A 22,944-nucleotide genomic window follows, 5' to 3' on the forward strand; every position below is an offset into this window, starting at 1 on the left:
GAGTCCTGCCTCGGCCACTGTACTTGTAACATCCCGCGTGTCTGGGGCAGGTGGGAGCCATGGACACAGATGCTGAGAGGGAGAAAATCACGAGGGAGATCCAGGAGCTGGAAAGGATCCTGGAACCTGACGCTTTAGACCTTAGTTTGGAGCTCTCGGATTCCAGCTTGGATTTGGATTCCGATGCAGGTAAAGTGCCCGGCGCCCCACCTGCCCTGGGGGTCCCGCCAGATACCATGCACTGTGGCCCTCTCACTCGCCATGGCACCGGCCCATATTTGCTCCTGGTTGCTGCCTCACCGCCAGGCGCTCTGCCCTAGGGACGGCCATGCGTGGGGGGGGGGCCTGTATTGAAGAGCTGTACCCCCATCGCTGGTCCCATGCACTCTGCTTGTGCCCCACAGATGACCCATCCAGCAAGGACTCAGCGAAGGATGCAGCAGAGGCCCCCAGTTCAGTAAGTACCCATCCTCAGTGAGTACCCTCCCTTCTGTTAGTATCTGCCTTCAGTAATTATCCATCCTTAGTAAGTAATCCACTCTCAGTAAGTATTCATCTCTCAGGGAGTACCCACCCTCAGTACCTTTCTCACTAGGTTCCCACCTGCAAGAGCCAGGTGTCGGCTGCTGGGGCCCACCCAGAGAGAGAGAGAGAGAGAGAGAGAGAGAGGAGAGAGAGGCAGAATAAGCAGCATCTTGCGAGTGCTTTATCTCAGCCCCGCCCACTCGTGGGCTGGCAGACTCTGTTCTGGTCTTTTCCCTGGGCCCCCCAAATAACTACCAGACTCCTTTTTATACTTAGGGCGGTTGTCAGTTATAGGGGGTGGGTGTATCCCATCCCGGGAGCTGTCCCTGTCCAACTGCCATTACAGGGAGGGTGTCATCACCTCGTAAAGGTAACTTGACTAATTCCCTTAAATACATCAGCAAATTCCCCCTTTTATGTTTGCTAAAATAAGAATAGTAATAACATATTATACAAGCAAAATAGTGTTGTTCAAGTAAGTCAGTTATCCTCTATGTTACATATATATATATATATATATATATATGGAGAGTTATTCTTAGCAGTCAGTGGAGATCAGTCAAGTGATGGTCTTATGCAAATCTTCTAGCTAGGATGGCTATCAACTGCATTTCTGCTTCTAAAGTCTTTTTGGGGGGCCAGAGAGATAGCACAGTGGTAAGTCATTTCATGTGGCCTACCCGGGATGGACCGACCTGGTTCGATTCCTGGCATCCCGTATGCCCAAAAACCAATGAATTAATGAATATATAAATAAATTATATATTAATAATTATATTAATTTATGTTAATTATATTAATTAATATGTTAATTAGGACAGACTGCAGTTTGATCCCCTGGTGTCCCATTTGGTCCCCCAAGCCAGGAGCGATTTCTGAGCGCATAGCCAGGAGTCACTTCTGAGCATCGCCGGGTGTGGCCCAAAAAAACAAAAACAAAAATAAAAAAAGAGAGAGAGAGAGAAAGAGAGAGAGAGAGAGAGAGAGAGAGAGAGAGAGAGAATTGAGCAAAAGAAAAAAGACAAAATAAGCAAAATGAATTTTTGAATAGGAAATATTTGCCCCTTAGATAGAATGATAGACAATAGAAAGTGAAAAACTGGGGCCGGAGAGATAGCATGGAGGTAAGGCGTTTGCCTTTCATGCAGGAGGTCATCGGTTCGAATCCCGGCGTCCCATATGGTCCCCCGTGCCTGCCAGGAACAATTTCTGAGCCTGGAGCCAGGAATAATCTCTGAGCACTGCCGGGTGTGACCCAAAAACCACAAAAAAAAAAAAAAAAAAAAAAAAAAAAAAAAAAAAGAAAGTGAAAAACTCTGGGGGCTGGAGAGATAGCATGGAGGTAAGACGTTTGCCTTTCATGCAGAAGAACGGTGGTTCAAATCCCGGCATCCCATATGTTCCCCTGTGCCTGCCAAGAGCGATTTCTGAGTATAGAGCCAGGAGTAACTCCTGAGTGCCACTGGGTATGACCCAAAACTCCTCCTCCCCCCAAAAAAAGTGAAAAACTCTGACAAACCCATAATGTCCCTTAGCATGAAACATCTAGAAAGATTTCATCTACCCATTACCTGAAGTGTCAGAGTTTCTCTCTCTTTTTTTTTTTTGGTTTTTGGTTTTTGGGCCACACCCATCGGTGCTCAGGGGTTACTCCTGGCTATCTGCTCAGAAATAGCTCCTGGCAGGCACTGGGGACCATATGGGACACCGGGATTTGAACCAACCACCTTTGGTCCTGGATTGGCTGCTTGCAAGGCAAACGCTGGTTGGCTATCTCTCCAGGCCCTCTCTTTTTTTTTTTTTTTTTTTTTTGGCTTTTGGCTTTTGGGTCACACCTGGCCATGCTCAGGGGTTACTCCTGGCTCTGCACTCAGAAATTGCTCCTGGCAGTCTCAGCAGCCATGGGATGCTGGGAATCGAACCAGAGTCCGTCCAGAGTTGGCCACGTGCAAGGCAACACCCTACCTCTGTACTATCACTCCAGCCCCAATTGTTTTGTTTTTGTTTGTTCCGGTTGGTTGGTTTTTGAGTCACACCCAGCAGTGCTCAGGGGTTACTCCTGGCTCTACGCTCAGAAATCGTTCCTGGCAGGCTCGGGACCATATGGGATGTCGGGATTTGAACCACCATCCTTCTACATGCAAAGCAAATGCCCTATCTCCATGCTATCTCTCCAGCCCCTCAATGTTTTGTTTCTTACCTACACTTGATCTCTCAGCTCTCGGGCTTTCAAACTAGCTAAGATATTAGAAGCAGGGGCCAGAGAGATAGCACAGTGGTAGGGCATTTGTCTCACAAGCGGCTGACCCAGGACCAACATTGGTTCAAATCCCGGCATCCCATATAGTCCCCCATGCCTGCCAGGAGTGATTTCTTAGTGCAGAGCCATTAGTGACCCCTGAGCACTGCCAAGTGTGGCCCCAAAACAAAAAACAAACAACAAAAAAAGAGGAGTAACCCCTGACGTGCTTAGGTTTTCTCTGTCTAAATCTTTTTTGCTTATTTTCTCTTCTCTCATTTTTCTTTTCTTTTCTTTTCTTTTTTTGGTGGTGGGGCTCACACTTGGCAACTCTCAAGGGCCACTCCTGGCTCTATACTCAGAAATCGCCCCTAGAGACTTGGAGGACCATATCGGGTGCCAGGATTCTAATCACCATCCTTCTGCATGCAAGGCAAACGCCCTACTGCTGTGCTATCTCTCCAGCTGCATCTTCTCTCATTTTTCTTATTTCTCTTTCATTTCTCCCCTTTCATTTTTCTGTTTTTCATTTCTCCTTCAACATTACTCCTGTCTTTGTCTTTGTAAGTTTCCTCTTTTAGATCCTTGCAAAGTCCACCTGTTCAGGGCATCATCTGCGAGGACTGGGCTCTGGTCACTGGGGCTGGGAGGTTCCTACCCAGAGATACCAGAGAGATGGATGGCTGGAGAGCGGGTAGTTCTGTAGCTCCAGGTTCCAGAAGGGGGAATTAGAGGCAAAGCGAGCAGCATCTTGCCTGTGAGGTACTCCTTCCCCCAATGCCCTAAACTTGTTTTGAAATGTTAACATCATCTGGATGGTCCAAACCACCCGCAACTGGGAGAGGTCTGTGGTTTGAATTAAAGAATATAAGGTGTGACCTGGGGAAAAGGGGAGAGAGAAAAGCAGCAAGGAAGCTTGAGAAGCAGCTGAAAGGGAGACAGAAGCAGATAGAGCGAGAGGAGGAGCAGACAAGAAGCTGCTTGGAAAAGGCTTAGCATAGAAGCCTTGTGAGGAAATGCACATGGTGGTTAGGGTCATGAAATAAAGCTGGCTGATTCCTGAAACTTTAACTGACTGCCTGTTTAATTATTTCGCTGCTACTACCCTTCTCCAGACCATCTGGCAGAAGGGGCTAAAGGCGCCTTGCCAAGAAAGACCTCACCTCAACACCAGGACTTTAGACTGTATTTTATTTATTTATTTATTTATTTATTTATTTATTTATTTATTTATTTATTTTGATTTTGGGGCCACACCCGGCGATGCTCAGGGGTTACTCCTGGCTGTCTGCTCAGGAATAGCTCCTGGCAGGCACGGGGGACCATATGGGATACCAGGATTCGAACCAACCACCTTTGGTCCTGGATTGGCTGCTTGCAAGGCAAACGCTGCTGTGCTATCTCTCCGGGCCCTAGACTTTATATTTTATATTAAAACAACACTTGCTGTTGCTTTATCTCAGGTCCCCAGTGGGCCGATAGGCTATGTTCCAATCATTTTCCTGGGATTCCTTCAATAACTATCACCTTTTTATACTTAAGACTGTTGTCAGGGGCCGGAGAGATAGCATGGAGGTAAGGTGTTTACCTTTCATGCAGAAGGTCATCGGTTTGAATCCTGGCGTCCCATATGGTCCCCTGTGTCTGCCAGGAGCAATTTCTGAGCACGAAGCCAGGAAAAATCCCCTGAGCACTGCCGGGTGTGACCCAAAAACCACACACACACACACACACACACAAAAAAGACTGTTGTCAGTTACAGGGGGGCATATCCCATTCCAGGGTGGCATGTCTTAGTCCAACCCTCATTACAGGGGGCTGTCATTATTATTTTAACAAACTTAAAAGGCTAATTGGGACCGAAGCAGTAGCACAGCAGGGTTTTTGCCGTACATGCAACCGACCTGGGACGATGCGGGTTTAATCCCCAGCATCCTGTATGGTCCCCCGAGCCTGCCAGGAGCAATTTCTGAGTGCAGAGCTAGGAGTAACCCGAGCGATGCTGGGTATGGTCCAAACACCAGAAAATAAGGGATTGTTGATGTATGTAAGGGAATTGGTCAATGTACTTTTAAGGGGTGATGATTCCCCGTCCCCCCCCCCCAATGGCAGTTAGACTGGGACACGTCCCATGTAACTGACAACTGCCCTAAGTATAAAAAGGTAAATTCTGGCAGGAGGGGGGGCCTAGGGTCAAGACCAAAGCAGGGCCTTTCGGCACATGGCCCCTGCAGAGCCTTGGAGCCTGGTCCTGAGATCAAGCATTGTCAAGGTGCTGCTCACTCCTCTCTCCCTCTCTCTCCCCCTAATCCCCCCTCCACAGCTCTCTTCTTGACTGCTTAGGCGAGCAGTAGGCACATCACTATACCCACCCTAGTATATACCACCCTCAAGCCCCCATAGTAAATACCCATCCCTCAGTGAGTACCTGCCCTCTAGATAATCACCCCCAGAAAGTACTGCCTCTCAGTGAGTACCTAGGATGTGTGTGTGTGTGTGTGTGTGTGTGTGTGTGTGTGTGTGTGTGTGAGAGAGAGAGAGAGAGAGAGAGAGAGAGAGAGAGAGAGAGAGAGAGAGAGAGAGAGAGATGCACCAAAGGTGAGACGGTACCAATGTCAAGCATCAGGGTCCAATTGTCCCTGAAACAGCCTTTGCTCCTAGCTGGGTGGTTTGCCTTTTGACCCTGCCTCAGTGACCGCTGTTCCTATTGCTCCCTGGAAGATGGGGAGCGGACAGTGCATATCCCAAGCCTCAGTTTCTTGGGCAGTTCAGTGGGGCTGCCTTCATTGGACTGTCTGTATTCAGGGCTTCCTTAGTGCCACTATCTGGCCTGCAGCACCATCAGGGCGCTGGCTCTGGTTATCCTGTGTTTGCCGAGCCTGCTGATTTGGGGACTGGCTGTGGGCATGGCAGGTCTCAGTCCATTTGTATTTGGGGGCACTCCCAGTCATGCTCAGGATTTAATCCTGGCAGGGCTGATGTACCAGGAACTGAACTGGGCTCAGCATGTATAAGGTCACCAGCTGCCCCTGCCTTGTTTTATGTCTGGCCCAGGTACTGCCCTGGCAAGGGGGATAGGCACATAGCCAGGCCTCATTCCCACAGACAAGATGATTCCAGGAAGCCACAGCTATTTCTGAGGCCCGAACCCTTCTCCCAGCCGAACTTGCTATCCTCTTTGCTATGTCCGCACAGATTCCTTGCCTGCCCTCTATCGGGGTATCTGTGTCCCCAGTGTCGAGGCTGGGGACGGACCTCAGCACTTCTTCCTTTCACCTCCCACACAGGAGGAGGAGCAATGGGGCATGGCCAGTGAGGACGAGGTGGATGCTCCAGAGAAGGCACTTGCTGAGGACCCGGAGACATGCTTGCAGCTGAACCTAGTATACCAAGAGGTGGTGCGGGAGAGACTGGTGCAGCTTAGCCAGCTGCTGGCTCAGAACCGGGAGCAGCAAGAAGAGCTCACATGTCGTCTGGCCGGCTCCAAGGGCCTGAAGGCAAGAGAAAGCCGCCAACTGCCCTCAAACATGTACGTCGGCCATTTCCTCAAGCCCTACTTCAAGGACCGAGTCACAGGATTGGTGAGTTGGAGGTGGGTGGGGGCATAAGTGTCCCCGTGAGGCTGCTTGCAAGCTGCAGGGAAGGCTCTGGGTGCCATCCCTGAGGTCCTGTGTCCCCTACAGGGGCCTCCTGCCAATGAGGACACACGGGAGAAGTCTGCGCAAGGCATCAAGTCCTTCGACCAGCTCTTGGTGACCAAGTGTAGGTCCCCTGTTCATCCTCTGCCCACCCTTTGCACCTCTGGACAGGACTGCCAAAGGTTCGAGGGGAGCTCTGTGTTCTGTTTCTGCAGGGAAGAGCCGGGAGAAGTCCCTGCTCCGGAAGGCCGTGGTGAGTGACCGTCTACAGCGCCTGCTCCAGCCAAAGTTACTGAAGTGAGTCCTGGCGGCAACAACTAGGCCAGCTGCTCTGTGATGGGCAGGGTGTGTTCTCTGGCTCTTTGTGGTCCTGGTTCTTCTGGGGCTTCAGTACTTGCCAGGGAAAGGGGCTGTTGCTATGGGTCCTAGGGTGGGCCCAGCAGCAATGGGGAATCAGCAGAGGGGCCCCAACTGGAGGAGGGTGAGTTAGTGCCGCAGGCCCATGGCTCAGATCCACTCCAAGTCTCTGGGCAGAAACCTGGGATTTGGAGCTCAGGGCCACAGGTCACTGACCAGTCGTCATGTCTGCACATGGTCACTGCAAGGAGACAGTGGGATGTTACTACCAGGTGGGTGGGATCTGGTGCCAGCTCCCAGCCAACTCTTGGGGGAAGGTATGCCTGCTGCTCCCCACAGCACTCCCCTCCCCTGCTCACAGGCTTGAGTACTTGCAGCAGAAACAGAGCAGGGCCAACAGTGAGGCTGAGAAACAGGTGTTGGAGAAGCAAGCAAAGGAAGCGGAGAGGGAAGTGCAGGATATCAGGTGAGTGAGCTGGGGAGAGGTGGAGAAGGGGTGCAATACATCACTTGAGTGTGCTGGGCGGGGGGCAGAGGATGTGTAGGGCAGCAGGTGAGTAAGCCATGTGGAGTATGTGGTCAGGGATGCATAAAATGGGGAGCAGGGCAGAGTGGAACTATTGGAATGACTCAGACCCGGGATGCGTCTCTGCAGCCAACTTCCAGAGGAAACACTGCTTGGAAGCCGGCTGGACAGTCACGACTGGGAGAAGATCTCCAACGTCAATGTGAGTGGGGCAGCCCTCAGGGCTGGTCACAGGGACCTCCCTCTTCCCCTCTAGCAGAGACCCCGGGTCATAGCCAGCTCTGGCGCTCTCTGGTGAAGTTCGAAGGTGGCCGTGGTGCAGAGGAGATCCGGAAGTTCTGGCAGAACAGCGAGCACCCCAGCATCAACAAGCAGGAGTGGTCAGAAGCCGAGGTCAGCCGGCTACTGGACATCGCTGCTCAGCATGGCCACCTGCATTGGCAGAAAATCGCTGAGGAGCTAGGGGTGAGCACCCATGCAGAGCCACATCAGGCTGGCAAGGGGCCCACCTACTGGGTCTCCCCTGAATCCTGCCCATGGGAGGACGGGGTATGCTCTCTCTACCTTTTGGTTCTCGAAGGTTTGCTCTTCTCAATCCCTGAGTTCAAGGTTTGTCAGTGGTAGGGCAGAGTGATAGCATAGTGGCTAGGGCCTTTGCCTTGCACAAAGCCAACCCCTGTTCAATACTTTGCTCACGACCGACCTAGGTTCAGTCCCCAGCATCCCATATGGTTTCTGAGCCCTCCAGAAGTGATTTCTGAGTGTAGAGTCAGGAGTAACCCCTGAGCACTGCCAGGTGTGGCCCAGAAACAAAAGTATCAGTGGTGGAGTTTACTTGTTTCCCTGGATCAGTGCTGTTCTTCCTCTGTTGGATCAATTCAGGTCAGGGAACAAGATCTGTGAAAAGTTGCTTTAATTACCAACAGCCACATCCCTGCAGCACAGATCAAGCAGAGTGCTAGAAAGCTGCTCACACCAGACCAGGGCCCCTCCCACCAAGGCGGGCCTATCCCATCAGGCCAGGTCCTTCTCACCACATTGGCCCTTAGGCCTGCTCGACTTTCTGTCTGCCTGTCTCACCTGTCCTGGTTGGGTTGTGCTGGCACTGCACAGTGGGGCCAACTATAGGGTGTTTCTTTGGTGGTGCCAGAGTCAGCCAGTCCATTTGTCATCAGTTCTGAATTGTGCCCCCACAGTGTCATAACATTAGTCATTTGGAGGGTTGGAGAGAATACAGGGCACTTACCTTGCACATAGAGACTTGCAGTTTGATCCCTAGAACTGCAAAGGTCCTGAGCACTGCCAGGTGTGGTCCCGGAGCACCACTGGGTAGCCTGAGCACCTCAGATAAGGCCTTTCCATGAGTCGGTAGTTTGACCCCAAGTGATGTTTAGTTCTGTCACCTGGCCCAGGATTGAGACAAGAGCCCTGGACTGGATGCCATACCCAGCGGCCCTTCCCCTCTGCACCTGCATCAGCTGTACGAGGCCGTTCCTGTTTCTTTAGTAGGTTCATTTACTTGGGGTTTGGGTGCAGCTCTGGGAGACCTACGTGAATCCCCACTTGGCTGTGCAGCGGCAGCGCCCCATTGGGTCTCACTCCTTCCTGCCCTTTAGGGGCCATTCCTGAATTGGAATGAGCCAGTCCAGCAGGCCTGGAACTTCAGTCTCATTTCAGACCACGCACTCCATACACACCACCATGTCCATCCATGGCACAGCTACCACATGTTCACACACTCCCCACAACATATGCTCAGAGACATGCAGAAACACATACAAGCACACGCTGCCCAATTCTCCTCAAACACGAAAATGCACGTTTGCCTCGTGGTTTAGAGACCCATAGGGAAATCTGGTCCTGCCCAAGGTTTCTTGTCTCCCACAGGCTGGCTGGTGATGTCCAGACAAGCTGTGGTCTGCAACTCACACCGATGTAGACTTATTTTTTGTTTATTTTGGGATACACCCAGCAGTGCTCAAGGACTTGCTCTTGGCTCTGTGCTCAGGGATACCTCCTAGCAGTGCTCAAGGGACCCTATGTGATGCTGGGGCTTGAGCCTGGGTTGGCTGGGTGCAGGACAAATGCCTGTCACTCTGGCCCCAAGCCAGACTTATCTCATTGGTTTCTGCCACAGTGCTCAGGGTCTCCCACATGGGCTCTGTGTGGGCCGCTGGGGCCAGGAGGAACAGCAAGGAACCTCACTGAATCCCCGCCTTTCTGCCCTTGGCCACAGACCAGCCGCAGTGCCTTCCAGTGCCTACAGAAGTACCAGGAGCACAACCCAGCCCTGAAGCGCCGCCAGTGGACAGAGGAAGAGGACCACATGCTGATGCAGCTGGTGCAGGAGATGCGTGTGGGCAGACATGTACCCTATCGCCGCAGTGAGTAGTCAGTGTGGGGTACAGTGGGGCCAGCCATGTGCTGTGGGCTGCATCTCACAGTCACCCCATCTACAGTCGCCTACTACATGGAAGGCCGAGATTCCATGCAGCTCATCTATCGTTGGACCAAGAGCTTAGACCCATGCTTGAAGAAGGGCTTCTGGACCCCCGAGGAAGACATAGTGAGTGCTGGGCTGCAGGCCACCTCCATGCAGCATGAGGCCTGGCCTCCTTCCTGCCAGGCATATTGGAGTCCTGGCTGCCTCCAGAGCTGTGGCTTCTCTCTCCATCCCACAGAAGCTGCTTCAGGCAGTGGCCAAATATGGTGAGCAGGATTGGTTTAAGATCCGGGAGGAAGTGCCAGGCAGAAGTGATGCCCAGTGCAGGGATCGGTGAGTTGAGCCATGGGCTGTGATTGAATCAAAGATCACATGTTTGGAGGATGCAGGTGGGAGGGTCTCAGAACAGGGTTAGAGGGAGAATGGGGAGCCCAATGAAGATTATGGTCTGTCCCGTACCCCACATGTCCTCCTGTCTGGGCATATGAGCCTTGAGGCCGACACAGGACCCGCAGTTGTGGGCAGCCCTCACTGGAAGGCTCATCTCTTGCAGGTATCTCCGGAGGCTGCATTTCAGTTTAAAAAAGGGCCGGTGGGACTTTGAAGAGGAGAACAAATTGCTGGAGCTCATCGAGAAACACGGCGTGGGTAAGGGGACAGGGACATGGATGAGGGGACAGGGGTGAGTGCAGGCTCCCCCCAGCAGTGCAGGGGATCATCATATCCTGATCTGCCCCTCCCTGCCACATGATCACTGAGGTTCCAACTTTCTTTTTTTTTTTTTTTTTGGTTTTCCGAGCCACACTCGTTTGATGCTCAGGGGTTACTCCTGGCTAAGCGCTCAGAAATTGCCCCTGGCTTGGGGGGAACTATATGGGACGCCGGGGGATTGAACCACGGTCCTTCCTTGGCTAGCGCTGGCAAGGCAGACTACCTTACCTCTAGTGCCACCTTGCCAGCCCCAGAGGCTCCAACTTTTAATTTAGATTGGTTTCTAGTTCTTGCCCCTTCAGAAACCTGCACTGTTGTCAGTTTTTCCATGACCCCAAAACCAAGGTTTTGGGAAAACATGACTCTGGCCCAGCTCTCAGGCTGCCCTGAGGTCACTTCTGTGCTGTTCGCTCTCCTAGGCAACTGGGCCAAGATTGCATCTGAGCTGCCACAGCGCTCAGGCGCACAATGCCTCAGCAAGTGGAAGGTCATGGTCCAGGTGAGACTTCAAGCAGCTGTAGCCGGATGGGAGGGCCCAGGGCCCGAGGTGCCACCATTGACCTCTGTCATCTTCACCCACAGCAGAAGCAGCGGCAGCCCAAGCTGCCGAGGCAGCGGCGGCCCAGGCTGCTGAGGCAGCGGCCACGGCACTTGCTACACTTGAGCTCAAGCTCTGACAGCAGCCTGGACAGCAGCTATGAGAGCAGTGAGGATTCGGAACCAGAGGACTCCCTAGAGTCTGGGGATGGAGCCCAGGAACCCCAGGAGCAGCTGCCAGCCCAGCACCTGGTTCCCAACTTGGACCTGTGGATGCCTGCCCGGCGGAGCACTGCTGATCTGGGCGGCACTATCTTAGCCTCCAGCCTAGCACCCTGTGGCAGCAGCGATGCCGCCTCCACTGCTCCCAGGGTGCCCCCCTCAGCAAAGGCCACCTCCATCCCACCAGGCACTGGGATCCCAGGCTCCACACACGCGCACCCCACAAGCCTGGGGTTGGTGGCTGAGGTGGGTGCCCCCAATCCCTCCCAGGGGAGGCAGTGCTCCGTGGAGAGGCCCTGTGAGGCTGTGGGTGGGGACTTCAGAGTCTTAGTCGGTAGAAGGTACCCCCGGATATGATTTTGCGGTGTGGTCACTGGAACACCCGGCTGAACCCAGGACCTGTGTCACCTGCAGGAGCCGAGACTGAGGCAGCAGCTGGGAGGCCAGACTGGGCCTTGTGTGGCACAGTGTAGAAACCAGACCCTCAGGAAGGGACATACCCTGCAACAGCGACTCCTGTACCGCCAGTTGCTGACGGCTGTGAGCCCTTGGGTGGGCAAAGTCACGCTGCCCCCCACACCCCAGAGACCGGCTTTGCACACCCGAGGTGTGACCCTGCTGGGGAGGACCCCTAGTTTGTGGCCCTTCTTCATTTGGCAACTATTGGGGACACCTTGGGATTGGGAGGTCCTTGGCATTCATGTTGACCATGAGCCTTATTCCCACAGCTGACAGAATCAGGGAGCAGCTGCAGGACATCCGACTCGCCAGTACACCTGTCTTCACACTCCTCATCCAGGTGGCCACAGTGGGAAGGGAGGCGGAGCCATGTGGCCCGGGTGGCTCTGCTTGGCCTATCTTGGCACAATGTGACATGGACTCTATGTTTCAGCTGTTGCAGATTGACACTGCAGGCTGCCTGGAGGTGGTGCAGGAGAGGAAGGGGGTGCCTAAACTGACGCACAAGGTATCTGTGCCCCCCCCCCCCCATCTCCTGACCCAGCTCCCCAGCTGGCATGGGGCTCCCAGAGCCCTTGGCAGGTCACTAATGACTACTGGAGTGTAGACTTGGGGGGTGAGGTGAGGGCCCCAGGTGACTCCAGGCAGGTACCAGTGAGTCCTTCTGCCTGGAGTCCTGAGGGCAGTAGGAGGGACTGTGCTTCTGTCCAAGGGGTTTGGGGCCTATGGAAACACTTAGAGCTACTTATCCTCCTTCTGTCCTCTCTAGGTGCTCACAAGTGCCCAGGATACCACAGGTACCTTATCTGCCTCTCCCTTCTCTGCCCGTGCTGCTACCGCCAGAGCAGCCCTGGCAGGGCTGGACTTTTTCCATGGGGTAAATAGTGGGGGGACATAAGGGGATTTTCAGCTCTCATCTTAGGCAGATGTTCAGTTTCCCCGCAGGCCAGATTGCAACAGGTGTGTCCTGCTCAATGGGGTGCCCCTCATTGCCGGATAGGGTCAATGGTTTCTGCTGCCCTCCCTCTGCCCATATGGGGACAGGCTTGGCTGGCACAGGCTGTGAAGTCTCAGGGCTGTGTTTCTGCTCCCCACCCATAGACAGCTGCTCTCCACCAGCGCCAGCCAAAGATGTGTCAAAAAGCAATGACCCCAAGGGCACAGGGATGCCACGAACTGTAGCCCCTGCCACTCCCAGTGGGCCCCGGTCCAAGTCCAAGACAGTGTTTGAGCTGCTTCGGGAGAAACGGCGCCGCGAAGCTCGAACCCGCAGAGCCGTCCAGCACCCCGCACCACTGCTGATACTCCGTCCCCCGTTCACCCTGTCTACTCCCAGCCCCCCAACCCCACTGCTGTGTGGCTCAGTAGCCACCCCGAGCATAGTACTCCCCATGAACAAGAGGAACCTCTTGCCACAGGCTCCGGGGCTCGTAATATCAGCTTCTAGCCAGCTACTGCCAGGCCCCCTGGGCCTGTCTCAGACCCCCATCACATGCCAGGAACAGGGCTTACCTAAACCACTGACCTTCCTCCCGGCCACCCCCAGCCCCATGCAACTGCCAGGCTGGGCCCTAGGTGTGACACCGGCTCAGAGCATCCCCAGTGCCGGGCCCCACGTGACCTCCAGTGTCCCCCTGCCCGCCACCTTGGTTCTCACAGCACAGGGGCTGCTGACTGTTCCCACCGTTGTGGGCCTGCCTGGGCTGGCAGCTGCCTCAGACCCCAAAGGACTGTTACTTGCCCCATTGTCCCCCCTAACCAAGCCCCATGCCCCAAACCAGCTGCAGCCACCCCCAGCCAGCACAGACCGGGGGCCAGAGTTGCCTGCCAGGACAGAGGCTTCCCAGATCCCTGAGGTCTCCGTGGCCAAGAAATTGGCAGCACCTGGTCCCCTGCATGCGGCCACCCACCCTGAGGCCGAACGCCCTGACCCTCCCCTCAGCATACCTGGTGAGCCCCCCACTAAACCCCCACAACCTCTGAGCTCAGAGAAGCTGCCCCAGCCTGAGTCACTTAAGGGGGCCTTGGACCTGGGCCTGCTGTCCAAGGAGACTGAGGCCGAGGAGTGGCTGGTGGGACAGCAGGGTCTGCATGCAGCCCCTCTGTGGAACTGCCTACCCTACCAGCCCCCAGAGCTGTGCAGCCTGAGGGCGCTGGCAAGACTCCTACTGCGCAAGGCAGCATTGGAGCACAGGGCTGCAGCGCTGGCGCCCAATGAGGCATTGCCCACGACGCTGACCAAGGTGCGGGCCCGTCTGCAGCACAGCCCTGCATACCTGCTGCTCCGGAGCCGCTTCCTCGCCACCTTTGCCCTTCCTGCGCTGCTTGCAACGCTGCCCCCCAATGGCGTCCCCACTACGCTGTCAGGGCCAGACCCCGAATCTGAGGAAGATGAGGATGACTACAATGGACTGGAGGAGCAGGGGCCTCCCACCAACCTTGGGGCAGCCACTCCCAGGGAGGTAGGACTGACCACACCCACTCCCCCACCATGCCTCTGCCATTACCACGCCCCGTGCATTGCTCCATTGTCCCCATTGCCAACTGTCTCCGCCCCTTGCCTGGCCCAGCCTTTGATGTGGCTCCGCCCACTTCCCTGAAACTTTCCGTGTCCCCCTGCTCTCCAACGCTGCCTCTTCTGTGGCCGAGGCACTGCCCACGTTTCTGGCTCAGCCTCTGTTGTGGTCCCATCCAACTTTCCTGGCCCATCCGCTGTGGTCCCTCCTCCAGTGCCTGTGTGTCCCTTGTCCCATGGGGGAGGGCTGGGGCTCTGGGCAGGGGTAACTTGCCCTGCCTTCATTCCAGCCCTGACCTTTGTAGGACTCGGAGGATTCTGATGACGGGGATGTACTGAGGACGCAGCGGACCCGGCATGCACGGAAGCGCAAGAGGCTGGTGTGAGCTGCGGGGCACCCAGGTCCGTGAGCTACCTGACAGACTGTTAGGCTACCCCTACGGGCAGCGAGGGGGGGGGATCTCAGAAGCTATTCCCCACCCCTCCTCCTGCCCCAGCACCAGCTTGGTGATGCCACGGACCTTCTCCCTATGCTCGTTCCTCTACATCCATCCCCATCACGTCCTCTGAGTCCGCAAGAGCCACCCTGATTCTGACCACTGGGTTCACAGAGCTCTGGTCCTGCCCCTAAGTGCTAGGTTCTCTGGAACCCATGTCTGGCTCGGGTCCGTGGATTCAGACCGAGGTTGAGGCTCAGTGGCACCACTACTGGGGTGTGTTGTATTCCAGGCCAGCCCTGCATGGACATCCCCACACCTGGTCCTGTGGGCTGAAACCACGTCACCGCACAAACTGGAGGGGGAATAAACTGAATTTCTCTATCCCTGTCATCTCATCTTTTATATACCGGCCACTGCACACAGGCACTGGGACTCACTAGGAACAGCGGTCTATGTGCCTTCTCGCTGCATTAGGTCTTGCCTCAGACACACGTGGGCCCTCCCACAAAAACCAGTCAAGGCCCAGGCCTCAGAAGAGCCACTTCCTGTGGTCTATGGAATCAGCCCCCCCACACACACACAGGTCCAGGTTTCTGCTAGGGTGCATCTCCTGTCCTGGCTGGGTGTGTCCGGCTGGGCTACAGGCCCTCTCCTGCCCTTCTTGTTGCTGTTTCCTCACTCAGCAGGTGACACCACGGTGACAGTTCACAGCAGTCACAGGCAGGTCTGCCTGTCAGGAAACAGCTACAGTCACCACTATGGGCCAGGACATAGCAGAGAAGGCCATATGGGGGGCAGCAACCACTGTCCTGTGCCTACTCTGGAGTTTTGGGCCACATCTGACTCCTGGCTGTGCTCAGGGATCACTCCTAGTGGTGCACAAGGGACCTTATAGGATGCTGAAGGTTGAACTTGTGTTGGCAATATGCAATGCCAGTGCCCTCCCCTCTAAGTTTTCTCTCTGGTTCCTCTATGGCCATTCTGGAGTCCAACACTGCCGTGGAGTGACTTCAGGCTGCTTGACTGTGTGAGGTGTCCCCTGTGCCCAGCCTGGGCGGCAGCCCCCAAAGCCACTCACTGTAGGCTAGGCATACTCTGCTGAAGTGCCCCCAGAAACCAGCAATATCCCCCCCTTCGCATGCCAAGGGCCCAGCCTGGGTAGGGAGGCGGGCAGGTCCCCCACAGCTTTCCTCAGAGCTTCCACTTCCACTTCCCTGGGCCCCGCCCCTACTGGGCTGGCAAGTCCAGCCCAGAGCGTCTCCATGGGAGACTGCCTGGGTGCTCACACCAGAGAACACCAGCAAGTACCGGGAGGCTGCACCTGCCCCAGACCTGCCCATCCCTCTGGCCCAGGACTTCGGTAGGCTGGTCAGCTCCTTCCCTGAGCAGTGGTAGGAAGGGAAGATGCTGGCCTCAGTGCCTGCAGGACCTCTGGGGAGAAGGAGGCTCGGGTGCAAGTGGCAGAGGGAACTCCCCGTCTCCCCTCCTGGTTTCCTTGTACCTGATAATTTGTGTCGGTAGCAGCAGGAGTCCCAGGGTGGTGGTTGAGGGTAAGGATTTTCAGCTGAGTGGGCAAGAAGGGGATGAGCTTCCCCCAGCAGCACCCTGCCCGATGCGGACTCTTCCACCATGGGCTTGGGCTGGCAACAAACCAGCCACAGAAGGACCCACAGGAACTCAGGGCCAGATCGGAGCACCTCCCCAACCTGGAGTAGGCGTCTCCCGCCAGCGCTGAGACTGGGGACACATGGGTCCTGCCTGTGGGAAGGAGGCAGGCTCCGGGCATGCATGGGCGACCTAGGTGTAGCCGGGAGCCGGGCGGAGGTGCCAGAACAGCATTCCCAGCAGCCGTGGGTGACACGCGCCTTCCCAGGCCATTCCTGTTCCTCACACACTCATGCAGGCTGCCTGGCCGGCTGCTAGGCATCACTTGCATCACTAGGCACAGGAAGGAGGGGAGGAGACCAACCGGGAATGAGGAACTCCCCAAAGCAGGCTTGGGCTGATGGTGCTGCCGGTGGAGTAGCCTTTCCTAGCCACCACTTCCCCCCAAGGGAGGAGCCGTTTCTGAACCCCTTAAAGTCATGGGATGATGTGGAATCATAAGCTGGAGCACCACACTCCCCCACCCACCCCTGGCCATCGGGTGATGGGGAGAGAGGACAGGGTGATGGGAGGGGTGGGAGAGAGCCCAGGAGCAGGCGGGGTGCCCTGGGAGGGGGGCTTTGTGGAAGAGTCAGCCCTGGAGGGGGGATGTGGAAGCAGGCAGTCAGCACACCCCTCTGTGCTGTGGCTGCAGCCTGGTGCCATGTCTGACTACGAGAATGATGATGCGTGCTGGAGCATTCTGGAAGGGTTCCGGGTGAAGCTCATCTCTGTCATTGACCCCTCGCGCATCACCCCTTACCTGCGGCAGTGCAAGGTCCTTAACCCTGATGATGAGGAACAGGTGCTCAGCGACCCCAACCTGGTCATTCGAAAGCGGAAAGTAGGTTAGTGTGGCCTTAGTCTGGGGCTGGAATCAGCTCAGTCCTCTGGGAGCCATGCCCACCTACATCCAGCCCTATCCAAGGGAACCATGTCCACCTGTACCCATGTCCACCCCAGGAAGAATCACACCCAGGGGAACCACCCCTCTAAGGGGGAGCCATGCCACATATAACCACACCCACAGACAGCCTCGCCCACCTGCAGCAGTACCTGCAGGAAATGCATGCCCACCTGTAGCCCCCCCCACACCCATCTGTTGCCACGCCCCATCAGGAGCCGTTTCCATTGGTTCTACACCTTTGAGCCCTGCCCCAGCCCCACCCCCCTATATGCTCAGCCCCCTGAGGAAACCCCAGGTGGTCTTAGGGTTCTACCCAGCCAGGCTTTGCTCGCAGGGGTGCTCCTGGACATCTTGCAGCGCACTGGCCACAAGGGCTATGTGGCCTTCCTTGAGAGCCTGGAGTTGTACTACCCGCAGCTCTACAAGAAGGTGACAGGCAAGGAGCCAGCCAGAGTCTTCTCTATGATTATCGGTAAGGGTGCAACCACCATGCCTGGGTGTGAGGACGAGAGGGGTGCAGGGTACAGGGAACTTGCTGGCCTCTCCTACTCTGGGGGACTTGGGATGAAGTGGGTGATAGATAAAATGAGCTGCACTCTGGGAGGTCTGGTGTCAGGAACTAAGGATCTGATAAGCCCTGCTCCAAGGGCTGCTGGGGACCTGCTGGGCACCGCCTGGTATCTGGGAAGCCGTCTGCTGCCCGCCCAGGAGCTGAAGCTAATGTGAACAGGGGCAGGGGCAGAAGTCTCCCACATGGCATGGCATGGAGGACAGGTGGAGTGACCGTATACCCGACCCTGGGGCCACACAGATGCATCAGGGGAGTCGGGCCTGACGCAGCTGCTCATGAGTGAGGTGATGAAGCTGCAAAAGAAGGTGCAGGACCTGTCAGCGCTGCTCAGCTGCAAGGACGACCTAATAAAGGAGCTGCGGGTCAAGGACAGTCTCCTGCGCAAACACCAAGAGCGTGTGCAGCGACTGCGCGAAGAGTGCGAGACTGGCGGCCGTGAGCTCAAGCGCTGCAAGGAACAGAACTACGACCTGGCTCTGCGCCTGGCACGCCAGAGTGAGGAGAAGGGTGCTGCACTAATGCGCAACCGAGACCTACAGCTCGAGGTGCCGGCGCTGTACCCCCACCCCACTTCCATGGTCTGACCCCCTGGTAGGGTGGGGCAGGGCAGGGCACTCACCTGTTTTCCGGGCCTCTCTATGTGCAGATTGACCGGCTCAAGCACAATCTCATGAAGGCAGAGAATGATTGCACGGTGGAACGCAAGCACACGTTGAAGCTCAGGCACGCCATGGAGCAGCGGCCCAGCCAGGAGCTGCTGTGGGAGCTACAACAGGAGAAGGCGCTGCTGCAGGCCCGTGTGCAGGAGCTAGAGGCAGAGGTGCAGGTGGGCCTCACGGGTGGGCGTGCTGGACCTGCAGTCTTAGCACTGGGTAACCCCAGTGCTTTGACCATTCTCTCCCTGCCCACCTCTTCCCGAAGGAAGGGAAGCCGGACAGGGGCAGCCCGTATATGCAGGTGCCCGAGGAAGACTGGCACCAGGCCCTGCGTGCCCAGAAAGAGCAGGCCAGCACCATCTTCTCCCTGCGCAAGGACCTGCGTGTGGGCGAGGCCCTGCGTGCCCGGGTGAGCACTGGATGAGTGGGCGCCAGGCTGGAGCTAGGGGAGGTTCCAGGTACCAGTAAGACAGCTTACAGGGCTCCATGCCACCACTTTCACATTACTGGGTTCCAGTCATCCACAGATAGGTGGGCCCAGGTATAGCTCTCTCATCCCTGGGGTGTGTGCAGGACTAGGATAGGGCATCCTGTGGATAGTGGCCACACTAGCCAGTGCCCTCCCTCACACAGTGTCAGGAGGAGAAGGAGATGCTGGAACTACAGGTCCAGGCCCTGCGCAAAGACTCCCAGATGTCCCAGGAGCGCATCGAGGCCATCCTGCAGCAGATGGACGAGGTGGCTGGTGAGCGTGACCAGGTGGGCTGCGCCTCCTGCCTTCACTGGCCTCTCGGATAGAAGGAATTGCCTGGAGGCTGAGTCACAGGGGAAGGCAATTGCCTAACATGTGGCTTTGGCACTGGTTCGAATCCCAATGCTGTAGAGGATTTCCCTCTTCATCTCCTCCTGAACACCATTGGGTTGGGGCCTCAAAAATCAAAACAGAAAAAGGGAAGATCTTACTCTACTCAGGAGTGCCTGCTTCACATGAGTGAGGCCCTGGGTTAAAAAAAGGGAAATCTAAAAAAAAAGGAAACTTCAGTTGAGTTTTGACTTCACTGACTCATGTTTGACTTGAAGCCCATTGCAGGTCCCAGGTGCCAGAGTCTCGTGCTACATCCACAATGCACAGTCCCTGTCACGACAAAAAAATAAATAAAGGGGGGCTGGAGTGGATAGTACAGGAGGGAGGGCATTTGGCTTGCACAAAGCCAACCCAGGTTTGATCCTCGACATTCCATATGGTCCCCCAAGCACCGCCAGAAATTACCCTTGAGCACAGAGCCAGGAACCTCTGAGTACTTCAGGGTTTGGCCCCAAAATAGAGCAAACAAAAACAAAGAACTAGGGCCGGAGAGATAGCATGGAGGTATGGCATTTGTCTTGCATGCAGAACGATAGTGGTTCAAATTCCTGCATCCCATATGGTCCCCCGTACCTGCCAGGGGCGATTTCTGAGCGTAGAGCCAGGAGTAATCCCTGAGCGCGCCAGGTATGACCCAAAAAACCAAAACCAAAAACATAGAACTAAAACTGTGGACTGGCAGGTCAGAGGTCAGAGGCAGCCAGTCAAGTCAGGCTTCAGGAATGAGTTGGAGAGAATTGGCAACACTGCATCTCCAAAGGCTCCCACAGACAGGTTGTGTGGGCAGCTGTCCTTGAAGGCACTGGTCCCAGGCCACAGGCCTAATAGGCCAGGCAAGTGGGTGTAAAACTGCGAGTCCGAGCCCGGAGAGATAGCACAGCGGTGTTTGCCTTGCAAACAGCCGATCCAGGACCAAAGGTGGTTGGTTCAAATCCCGGTGTCCCATATGGTCCCCTGTCCCTGCCAGGAGCTATTTCTGAGCAGACGGCCAGAAGTAACCCCTGAGCAACGCCGGTTGTGGCCCAAAAACCAAAACAAAACAAAACAAAAAACAAAACAAAAAAAAACTGCGAGTCCACTAGAGAAGAACTGAGCCAGGGGCAGAGCTGCCCAGACCAGGCAGGGGGTCAGCGGTCCAGTGTGGTCCAAGGTTGTAGTACATGGGCACAGAAGACACGGATGTGGCCAGTTATCCAGGGCTTGGCTGATTTCCTGCTGAGGCTGAGCGTCAGGGGCCACACTGATCTGGCTGTGGCCTGTGTGTGTCCTCAGTCTCCCCCTGTGGTCCTCAAGACTCATGGGGTCGACAGGGGCACACACGGTGTGAAACCATACCCGCACGGGTGATAGGTCTCAGTGGGCATCGCGGGCTGAGCTGCTCCAGCTTGGGCGCCCAAAAGTGTTCTGTTCGGGTTCATCACAGGCGCTGGCGTCGAGGGAGGAGCTGCATGCACAATACGCAAGGAGCCTGCAGGACAAAGACGAGTTGCGTAAACGTGCCCGGGAACTGGGCGAGCGTGCAGACGAGCTGCAACTGCAGTTGTTTCAGTGTGAGGCGCGGCTGCTGGCTGCACAGGCTCACGGACGCCTTGGTCAGCGGCAGGACCAGGACCGGCTAGTGCTGGTGAGTGGGGCAGGGGTGTGGGATAGGGGGGCTTCCCCTACAGAGCTATGGGCTAGGGCACAGGTTACCCAGGACCGTCCCCTGCCCATCCACACCTGGTAACCAGTCCCTTCTGTGGCCAGAGCTCAGACCTGGAGGACATCTCACCTCGAAACTCCCAGGAGGTCAGCCAGGTACTCACAGGCTGGGTGGGAGGCTGGGACACAGGAACAAAGGCAGAGTCGGGTGGGCGTGTCATGACCCCATTTCTATCTCTTCCTCCCAAGCTCTTGCTTCCCCAGGACCTGAAGGATGCCCCACTCTCAGACAAAGGTGAGGGGAGCCCCAACCCACAACCCCTTTCAGGTTCAGAGGGGTGCATTCTAAAAGAGCCCCAGGTTCAAATGGGAGCCACTCAATCCAGTGCCCAAGATGTGGCCAAGCTGTGGGAAGGGAACATCGGATGGAAGAGGGATGTGCTCTGCTGGGGAGCTCCCCAGGTCTTGAGGGAGGCCAGGCTTGTGAGGAATTGGGGAGAGGAAGGATGAGGGAAGAGGGAGAAAGAAGACAGGAGGGAGAGGGAGAGAAGAAAGAAGGAAAGAGGGGGAGGAGGAAAAAGAAGGAAGTAGAAGAGAAGGGAGAAAAGGAATGAGGAAGAGGACAGTGGAAAGAAGATGAGGGGAAGATGGAGAGGAGGAAAGGAAGGAGAGGAGGGAAGGACAGAAAGGAGGGAAAGGAGAAGGATGAGGAAAGGCAGGAGAGGAGGGTTAGGAAGAGTGGGGAGAGCTCGGGCCCGGTCACCTGTATTGGAGTCCCTCCCAGTACCACAGTCTCAGATGAGCTCAGAGCAGCAGCACAGTCAGCTGGAGACAGGCCACATTGCCCACTGTCCTATGGGCTCTGCCCTGAAGGCCCTGAGACATAGCTCTGCCCCCCACCAGCTTGTGGGTTCTGGGGACCACAGCTAGCACAGGGGCCCCCCAAGAGCAGACCAGATATACGTAGTGCCGATGGTTTTCAGCCCAACTCACCCAGACAGGTGGGAACTGCCTGTTCGGGCTCAGAGGTATGGGAGAACCCACAGGCATTCTGGTCCTTTCAGGAAATCAGGACAGACAGGGCCCAGAACAGCCAGTGGCTACCCTGCACATGGAGTGTCTGTCACTCACCCACCACGTAAGTGCCATGTCTGCCCCAGGGCCTTGGACAGGCTTAATTCCTGGGGATGCTCCAGGGCTACTCTGGGGTACAGTATTTGGAAACGGCAACCGAGCACCTTCATCTGGACAGTGACCATGATGTGGGGCAGGGCAGGGCCCCCTTGGAAGCCCAGAGGCAGTGGAAAGCGGGTTCTTCCCTCGAACTGCGGCCTTGCCCCCTCCCATGGGGCACTCCCTGAGCAGCTGACCCCTCCTGCAGGATGCTGGGGCCGAGCCCCCTGAAAAGGAGCGACGTCGTCTCAAGGAGAGCTTTGAAAACTATCGCAGGTGGGTGGGAGGGCCGCCTGTGCCTGTCTGTGCCCCTTTGTACCTGCATTCTGTGCCCACCATGCATACCTGCACCCTCTCATCTGTGTCTGTGGCAGGAAGCGGGCGCTGAGGAAGATGCAGCACGCCTCAAGGCAGGGCGAGGCGGACTGGGAGAACACCACTGGCAGCGACAACACCGACACGGAAGGCTCCTAGGGTCGCAGCTCTGCACGACCCTGTCCTGGGTGCCCCGGTCCCAGCCGCCCCCAATAAACAAGCCAGCGAACCAATACCCCAGGCCTCCAAATCTTTTCTCTTTTTTGGGGGGCCACATGCATTGACGTCCAGGGGTTACTCCTGGCTATGCGCTCAGAAATCGCTCCTGGCTTGAAGGGGCCATATGGGACGGCGGGGATCGAACCGCGGTCCGTCCTAGGCTAGGAACCTTACCGCTTGCGCCACCGCTTGGCCCTCCGAGTCTTTTCTAAATCCTCCGACAGGGGGCAGCAGAGCAAGGCGCCTTGCAGGGCCGGAAATGGGGAGGCGGGACATCCGCTGCGTGCCCACTTCCAACATGGCCGCTGTACGGCTTCAGGGGGAGGGGCAGGGGCGGGGCG

At 56.1% G+C, this 22,944-nt stretch overlaps 2 protein-coding genes across 2 annotated transcripts; both read left to right on the forward strand.

Annotated features, from left to right (window-relative positions):
* The first annotated feature begins 53 nt into the window (after window positions 1-53).
* SNAPC4 (small nuclear RNA activating complex polypeptide 4) lies at window positions 54-14,918 on the forward strand. Its single transcript, XM_049773754.1, has 21 exons — window positions 54-189; window positions 405-457; window positions 6,052-6,345; window positions 6,448-6,526; window positions 6,618-6,699; window positions 7,121-7,225; window positions 7,415-7,487; window positions 7,586-7,750; window positions 9,522-9,669; window positions 9,745-9,851; window positions 9,967-10,061; window positions 10,282-10,376; window positions 10,859-10,932; window positions 11,043-11,444; window positions 11,613-11,805; window positions 11,927-11,997; window positions 12,091-12,165; window positions 12,427-12,454; window positions 12,759-13,021; window positions 13,058-14,119; window positions 14,478-14,918. Exons 1-21 carry the CDS (start codon window positions 60-62, stop codon window positions 14,556-14,558), a joined length of 3,675 nt encoding a protein of 1,224 aa, XP_049629711.1. The 5' UTR covers window positions 54-59; the 3' UTR covers window positions 14,559-14,918.
* A 1,909-nt stretch (window positions 14,919-16,827) lies between these two features.
* CARD9 (caspase recruitment domain family member 9) lies at window positions 16,828-22,619 on the forward strand. Its single transcript, XM_049773655.1, has 12 exons — window positions 16,828-17,104; window positions 17,498-17,635; window positions 17,975-18,279; window positions 18,381-18,560; window positions 18,656-18,799; window positions 19,024-19,149; window positions 20,679-20,879; window positions 21,002-21,052; window positions 21,146-21,191; window positions 21,961-22,034; window positions 22,278-22,345; window positions 22,444-22,619. Exons 1-12 carry the CDS (start codon window positions 16,921-16,923, stop codon window positions 22,541-22,543), a joined length of 1,617 nt encoding a protein of 538 aa, XP_049629612.1. The 5' UTR covers window positions 16,828-16,920; the 3' UTR covers window positions 22,544-22,619.
* Window positions 22,620-22,944: the final 325 nt, after the last annotated feature.

This window comes from Suncus etruscus, chromosome 5 (genome assembly GCF_024139225.1).
Source record: "Suncus etruscus isolate mSunEtr1 chromosome 5, mSunEtr1.pri.cur, whole genome shotgun sequence".
Lineage (NCBI taxonomy): Eukaryota > Metazoa > Chordata > Mammalia > Eulipotyphla > Soricidae > Suncus > Suncus etruscus.

Excerpts from the sequence above, each read along its gene's own strand:
- SNAPC4 (XM_049773754.1), top strand. The coding sequence starts at position 60 with ATGGACACAGATGCTGAGAGGGAGAAAATCACGAGGGAGATCCAGGAG. Across the intron at positions 9,670-9,744 it reads ACATGTACCCTATCGCCGCA|TCGCCTACTACATGGAAGGC; the intron begins GTGAGTAGTCAG and ends CCCCATCTACAG. Across the intron at positions 10,377-10,858 it reads CATCGAGAAACACGGCGTGG|GCAACTGGGCCAAGATTGCA; the intron begins GTAAGGGGACAG and ends TCGCTCTCCTAG.
- CARD9 (XM_049773655.1), top strand. The coding sequence starts at position 16,921 with ATGTCTGACTACGAGAATGATGATGCGTGCTGGAGCATTCTGGAAGGG. Across the intron at positions 19,150-20,678 it reads TGGCTGGTGAGCGTGACCAG|GCGCTGGCGTCGAGGGAGGA; the intron begins GTGGGCTGCGCC and ends GGTTCATCACAG. Across the intron at positions 22,035-22,277 it reads GTCTGTCACTCACCCACCAC|GATGCTGGGGCCGAGCCCCC; the intron begins GTAAGTGCCATG and ends CCCCTCCTGCAG.